General features: G+C 58.8%; 1 protein-coding gene across 1 annotated transcript; it reads right to left on the bottom strand.

Annotated features, from left to right (window-relative positions):
* Positions 1-4405: 4405 nt before the first annotated feature.
* Positions 4406-5070, bottom strand: RPS15 (ribosomal protein S15; the record flags this gene model as incomplete). Its single annotated transcript, NM_001304888.1, is given in 3 exon segments — positions 4406-4518; positions 4604-4838; positions 4985-5070. Coding segments are annotated over 3 exon segments (434 nt in total), but the record flags the coding sequence as incomplete, so codon positions are not given.
* Between the last annotated feature and the right edge of the window lie 2621 nt (positions 5071-7691).

Here is a 7691-nt window from a genome sequence, read left to right as displayed (position 1 = left end):
TTTTTTTTTTTTTTTTTTTTTTTTTTTTTTTTCGCCGGGTGCTGGGCACCCGGAGCGCAAGGGGTCCCAAGGAGAATGGAGCTTTCGGAAGGATGGAGGGGGGCACCGCCCTGCGGCCGCAGTCGGCTGCCCGCTGGGACAGTGGGTCCGCAGCAGCCGGGCTCGGGCTGCGCGCTCAGTCCATTAGTCATTCAGCAAACATTTGCCGCGCGCCTCCGGTTTGCCGGACTCTGAGCTGGGAGCTGGGAGGGGGCTTGTTGGCCCACACCACACGTAAACAGACATCCATTCAAGTCATTTAACCAACATCTATCAAACACCTGCTGTGTTCTGGGCCCTGTGCAACGAACAGTCAAAACCCTGCTCGTGGGAAACGGACACACTGGGAGGAGAGGGAATGACGGTAAGCTGGCTAGCGGTGAGCGCTGAAAACAGCAGGGAGGTGGGGGCGTGGAGGGGTGCGGGAAGGGCACTTACTAGACCCGACGAAGAGCGTCCCGGCACAAGGAACAGCCGGAGCAAAGGGAGGAGGCAGGTGGGGACAAGGTGTGTGTGGGAGGGGTCGTGCAGGGTCCCGTGGACGTAGGAGATCTCAGGCCTTTACCCCGAGGGACCTGGGAGCCCTGGAGGGCTGCGGGCAGAGGAGGGATCTGCCCGACTCGGTGCTCACCGGCGCCCCTTGGCGGCAGCGGGGAGAACAGGGCGGAAGGCTCTGTGCAGGTCCAGGATAGGACGTGGAAGGTAGACCAGAGACACGGAGGGGTTTATTAGGAACTGTGCTAAGTCCTGGGAAAGCAAAGAACAAGCAGCAAGAGAAAGACGCTACCGTGGCCTCCGCAAGCAGGTGCCGTGAATCAGTGGTAGGGTACTTGGGCAGAGGGCACAACCCATGCAAAGGCTGGGAAGTGAGAACTAGCCAGGAGAGCAGGGGGCATGCAGGCCGACAGGGTCTGGTGGGACACTCGAGGACTCCAGGCGCTATTCTGGAGCCCGCAGATGTGAGGAAGTGAATACCTACTTATTTCAAATTGACGAACAGGTGAGAAATAGCAAAGAAGTGGCCAGATCTAGGACGGGCTCCAAAGGCTGCTGGCCAACTGGGCAGGGGAGTCCAGGCAGAGCCTGGAGTGGGAGCTGCCTCCTACTGAGATAGTAGAGATGGGGGGCAGGTTAGGAGACTCTGGGTACAGGTGTGGGGGCTGCGTCCTGCTGGAGCTGGACTAGAGGACCAGATTCAGAAGGGCACAAAGTCAAGAATGGGGCTGGGAGGTCTGAAGGCAGAACCTGGCCCTCAGGCCAACGGACTGGTGGGGTAGAGAGAGCCCTGATTACGCAGGATCCTGCCCCACAGCCCGGCCTCGGGCAAGTGCTTCCTGGCCTAGAGTGCCACTTAACGGCTGGGATCTCAGTAGGATACAACTCCTTTCGCTTTTAACACTAATAGGCATTGTCCCCCAATCATACCTAATTCATTGACATAAATTCAAACTACAGAAAATTAAGAACGGTAACCACTGACCACTCCCACCCTGAGCCCACTGAGGTGGCCCATGGTGGCCATGCTGGAAAGCTTCCAGTGAGGGTTAAAGGCCCTAAAGGGGGGACAGGTGACACCAACGCTGTCACAGGGAGCGTCCTGCTTGGTTTTAGGCCACACAACAAACTGTTTAAAAGACATCCAGTGGATTTTACGCAGGCCATGGTGTGGGAGCACGCAGGGCAGGCCCTTTAGTCCCAGGGCTGGTCTGCCCACTCCCTCGAGGTGAGCAGGCATCAACCCCCCCAGGGCATCCACTGCCATTCCCACGCCCCTCAAGATGGAGGACCTCAGACACCTGTCTGCTTGCATGTGCCTTTAGTCCTGCACGTGGATCAGGTGGCCTAAAAACTGTCCATTTGTATGGCTTTTCATCGTCAGGGCCAAAAACCACTTTCCAGTGAAGGCACACATTCCCGCTGGGCATTCTTCTCCCCCTTGCCAATCCTAACGTAGAAAATGTTTCTTCTATTCAATTTCATTTAATTATAAAAATTCCAAAAAGGGGCGCCTGGGTGGCTCAGTTAGTGAAGCATCTGCCTTCGGCTCAGGTCCTGATCTCAGGGTCCTGGATAGAGTCCCACATCAGACTTCCTGCTCACCCGGAAGCCTGCTTCTCCTGCCTGTCACTCCCCCTGCTTGTGCTCGCTCTGACAAATAAAATTTTGAACTCTAGGAACAGGATTGCTGGTGGGGAGGGGATGGGGTGATGGGCACTAAGGACGGCATGTGATGGAATTGCCCAGGCACTGGGTGTTATACAACTGGATCAATCACTAAATTCTACTCCTGAAACTAATAAAAACTCCCAAGATAGACAGCTGAGAGCAGTGAGCCCTCACCTTCCTCTTGGAGTACAGACGGTGCTGACCAGTCTGCAGCCAACGGCAGTGACAATGGCCTTGAAACCACGAAGCACTGGCCTGCCTCAGTGAATGTCCCATCTAATACACCCAAACTTCACGGCACAGACTGGAAGTTTCTAGTCAGTCTCTCTGCAGTCAAACCAGGGTTGGGGGCTGTCACAAGGGCCCCCAGTGCCTCACCTTTGCCGTTTGTCAGTGTCCCCCTGGAAGCTCCAGGGCCTTCCTATCAGCCTCCCTTCCCACCAGGCCTGGAACCAACCGCTTCTGCACGGCACCTTTGGGGGGCTTTAGAAATGCAACTGGGCGTCTGGGCGGCTCAGGTTCAGCGTCTGCCTTCGGCTCAGGTCACGATCCCAGGGTCCTGGGATGGAGTCCCGCATGGGGTGCCCTGCTAAGTGAAACCTGCTCTCTCTGCTTGTGCTCTGTGTCAAATAAATAAAATCTTTTAAAATATAAGAATAAAAACAAGTGGGGTGCCTGGGTGGCACAGCGGTTAAGCGTCTGCCTTCGGCTCAGGGCGTGATCCCGGCGTTGTGGGATCGAGCCCCACATCAGGCTTCTCTGCTGTGAGCCTGCTTCTTCCTCTCCCACTCCCCCTGCTTGTGTTCCCTCTCTCGCTGGCGCTCTCTCTGTCAAATAAATAAATAAAATCTTTAAAAAAATAAATAAAAAAATAAAATGAACAAGTGAATTTGGTCAAAGGAAAGTTTATTGTAAAAATAAAGATGCTGTTTATAAAATGCTAGGGTTCCCTGTGTGCTGGCTGTCTGTCAAATAAATAAAATCTTTAAAAAAAAAAAAAAGAATAAAAACAAGTGATTATCTTAAAGAAAAAAAAAAAAGCAAGAAAGAAACAAGTGGAGCCCAAGTATCGGTTTTGCCTGTTCAGATACTCGGCCCCACTTCTTACAGGGCTGTTATTTCCCTTAGGGCTTTGTAAGCGTGTGGTGTCCCAGGGAAAGTGCCGGACAGCTACACACACTTCCAGGCTGTCTGGTCTCCACACTGGGGTTCCCTTCTGCCGAACTGGAGGACCTGTGCCGTCTTGTCACACCCTGTCCGGGTGCTTTCCCGGCCTTCTGCTACAAACCACGAACACAACAGCCCCAGCTTTCTAACAATTTAACCAACTCCAACTCAAGAGATAACAACGTGAGCAGACTATGCTGTGACCTGGAGGTAAAGTCCAGGAAAAAACAAACATCCAGAGATGACAGCAGTTAGCCTGTAGGGAGGGGGGAGAGGTGGGGGAGGCAGGAGGCTCCTTTCATTTCATTGCCTCCCCTCCCTGCCTCTGGCCCCCAGCTCAGTGCCCTGGCCATCCCTCACCTCCAGAGGTGCCGACACCTTATGCGTAACAGGCACCTAACTTCACGTCCCCCTGCTACCCCCACGTCACCATGTCACCTTACTCCGGCCAAAACCTCAAAACCACCTTGCCTCTCTCCTGCACACATCCCCTGTGAGTCACAGAAACTGCGGCCTGGACAGTCACAGGGGGTCTGCTGCGGCACCTGCCATCTTGGCTCAGCTCTTTGCTGGTGGGCAGGAGACAAACCGGAGGAAAAACGCACTACGGAGCAGCGCTGAGACCCTCTGTCAAATCCTAAGGGGGTGCCGGGACACCATGGGAGACCAGGGGACTCGAGACAGATGCAGGCTGCACTGCAAGGGACACACGACAGGTGTGTACGCTGGAGGGAAGGGAGAGGCTCAAGGTGTGCAGAGCTCCTGCCGAACATATGCTTCAGCTGTGGAAACCGCCCCCGTGATGGAGAACGTGGCAGGAGCAGCCCAAGGGCAGGGCAGCTCCACCCGTGGCTCTGAGGCTGGAGGGTCGACAGGCCGGGGCACAAGCCAGCACAGGACCCCCGGCTCATCTCAGGGCGCCAACAACCCGACGCAAGTGTGGCCACACCCGTGCCCACAGCAGGACACCAGGAAGGAAGGAATGCTCGGACTCCGGACTACACAAGGCTGTGCCTTTATTGGGCGGACGGGCTACTTGAGCGGGATGAAGCGGGACGAGTGGGTGGCCCCGATGCCCGGCCTGCCGTGCTTCACGGGCTTGTAGGTGATGGAGAACTCGCCCAGGTAGTGGCCGATCATNGGGGGGGGGGGGGGGGGGGGGGGGGGGGGGGTCAGGTGACCGTGAGCAGACAGGACCGCCCCCGCCCGCCCAGACCAGCTCCCCACGAACCTTGATTTCCACCTGGTTGAAGGTCTTGCCGTTGTAGACCCCCACCATGCTGCCCACCATCTCCGGCAGAATGATCATGTCCCGCAGGTGCGTCTTCACCACCTCGGGCTTCTCCATCGGCGGCGCCTCCTTCTTGGCCTTGCGCAGGCGCTTGAGCAGCGAGTGCTGCTTCCTGCGCAGGCCGCGGTTCAGCCGGCGCCGCTGCCGCGCGCTGTACAGCTGCATGAGCTGCTCGCTGCGGCCGGGGGCAGAGCGGGGCGCCTGAGCCGGAGGACGTCCCCCGGCCCTAGCTCTCCCGTGCCGAGGACACCCTCAGTCCCCGGCCTCTCCCAGTCCCCGGCCCTCCGCAGGACCCCGGACGTCCCCGGCCCCCCCGCTTACTAGGACATGTCCAGCAGCTGGTCCAGGTCCACGCCGCGGTAGGTGAACTTGCGGAACGTGCGCTTCTTCTTCTGCTCCACTTCCGCCTGCGCGGGCCGGGGCGCGGGTCAGACGAGGCCCCCCCGGCCCGGGGGCCCCCCGCGCCCGGACGGCGGAAGGGAGCCCGCCGGGACATACCGCCTCCGGCCCGCGTCGTCCCGACACCAGCTAGGCCCACCCCGCGCCCCCATAGCCGGCGGCCCCGGAGGCTTGGAGGAGGCTGCGCAGCCGAGCGGCCCGACCCCGGCCCTCACGGCGCGGCTAGACCGCGGATGGCGTCGGATGGGCCGGGAACAACCGCGCCAACGCAAAGCACTCACCATCTTGTCAGCTCTACGGAAAGGACCGCCCCCTCTGCGCCTGCGCAGTTATCACGAGGTCGCCCGCGCGCCCCGCCCCTCGGCCGTCCGCGCGGAGGCGTTTCCGCTTTCTGGGCGGAGGAGCGCGCCCTCTGTTGGCCGGAGGGCCGAGCGCGGGCCGCGCAAACTGAAGCGGCCGCCGCGGTTGTTCGGGGCTCCGATCCCGGGGGCTGGGGCCGAGGCCGGCCGCCTAGTGTTTGGGAGACGTGGGAACCTCATATTCCTGCATAGGTGTGCGGGTTCAGGCCCAGCGCCGCGCGGGAGCTGGCGCTCCAACGGGGGCAGCGGTCAGCCGGGAGCGAGGAGGAAAAGCCGGGGCGCGGGACGCCCGCTCTGCGCGATGCTCCCAGGAGGCGCCCCTGATGGGGACCCGCCAGCCTTCAGCACGTAACGAAGTCACGTAACCGCCCTGCACTGCTAGGTTTCTGTAACACGTGTGCGGGTCTGACAGTGACAGCACGGCGGGGACAAGGGGCTAGAGCTGTCAGCCCGAGGGACTCGAACAGACTCACGTGTGCGCAGCAGCAGGAGTCACGGTGGCCAAAGGGGGAAGCACCCCGGGTGTCCGTCCACACGCTGGAACACGACCCAGCCCTAGGACGGAAGGGACCCCGACACCTGCCACGACGTGGACGGACCCCGAGGACACCGGGCTCAGCGAGAGCAGCCAGACCCAGAAGGACACATCCCGCAGGACCCCACTCCCAGGGGGTCCCCAGAGGAGTCCCGTCCACACAGACAGACAGGAGCTGGTGGGAGCCAGGGCTGGGGCAGGGGCTGGGGAGTCCGTGCTCCCTGGGACAGAGTCTCTGTGTGGGGAGACGGAACGTTCTGGAGACAAGGGTGGGGTGGCTGCAGGACGGCTTGAGTGTGCTTCATGCCGCGGGGCTGTGCACTTGGAGACGGTTATGATTGCAAATCTTAATGTATGTTTTGTCACAATAGAAAAAACAACCAAACATATGGTACAAAAAAAATCATTAGAAGAATTAAAATGGTACACTAGAAAATACTCATTTAATGCAAAAACATCAACAGAAGTATACAGAAGTAAGAAACACACAGAAAATGAGGTGAAATGGCAGTGGGAAACCCAAGCATATGGGTCACACCGTTGAACACCGGGGATGGAAGAGGCTCCGGGCCCAGAGCCTGCAAAGACCCTGGGGGAGGAGTGAGGTAGGTGCCTCTGCCCCACCCCGTTTCCCTGGGGGACCAGCAGCCACGGAGCCTCCAGCCCCTTCCTGGCCTCAGACCAGATTGCTGGGTGGGGTTTGGCTTAGACCAGTGTCTTTGTGGGGAGCTGGTGCTTGCTGGCCAGGAAGGAACAGGAAGTCTCGAAGGAGGCCGGGCCTCCTCAGCCATTTCCACAACCCCGTGGGTAGAGCCCGTTAAACTGTACCAATGAAGGGGACGTCCCTCCCTTACCCCAGTGGGGCACGAGCACAGGGTTGGGGGTCGTAGGATGAGCAAGTGTGGTGCCGGGAGCCCCTGGCCAGCTGGAAATCCCTGCGTTGCTTGCATGATGCTCTTTTGCCAGGGAGCCTTAATTTTGCAGAGAATTGATTTCCCAGAAGAAAGGGGCCAAGGTTTCACACTGAGAGCACACGCAGTGTGGACGGAGGGTGCCGGCCCGAGGTTCCTTCTGTAAACCAGGGCGGCAGCAGCTCCAGAGGGAAGGGGAGAGGGCTCTGCCGGGGCTGAGAGGTGCGTGGCGGGGCGCTGCCTCACAGGGCACTTGAGCACTGCAGGGCCCTTCTCTTGGCCTTTGAGCTGAACCCACCTTCCCCACCCCAGAATGTGCGCTGGGCCGTGGGCCGGATGGGGGTTTCTGGCTGTTTTGTCCATTACTTTATCTCAGGCTGGTGCATTGGACACATCGGTTGAATTTTGGATGAATCTGTTCTTTTTTACATTTTAATTGCTTTTTTAAAAGATTATATTTGTCAGAAAGAGTGTGTGCGTGCACAAGCAGGGGGAGCAGCAGAAGAGGGGGAGAAGCAGACTCCCCGCTGAGCAGGGAGCCCAGAGCGGGACTCGATCCCAGGGGCTAAGCGGAAGGCAGGTGACGACTGAGCCCCCAGGCGCCCCTGTTCTTTTTACATTTTAAAATCTTGATGGTGGTCTTTAGAAGGACAGAAGAGTCTCCAAAGCCTGGGACCTGGGACGTGTCACCTCACAGTGGGGCCCCAGGGGGACCAGCCCTGCCCACGGCTGGGTTTTAGGACTTCAGACCCCAGAAGTGTCAGAGGATCAGTGTGGTTTGGGTTTGCGACAGCGGCTCTCAGGCCCCTGCACACTAGAACAAG

This window comes from Ailuropoda melanoleuca, chromosome 4 (assembly GCF_002007445.2).
Source record: "Ailuropoda melanoleuca isolate Jingjing chromosome 4, ASM200744v2, whole genome shotgun sequence".
Classification (NCBI taxonomy): Eukaryota; Metazoa; Chordata; class Mammalia; order Carnivora; family Ursidae; genus Ailuropoda; species Ailuropoda melanoleuca.
Note: the sequence above shows the minus strand (reverse complement) of the source record. Positions and strands in the feature narration are given on the sequence as shown.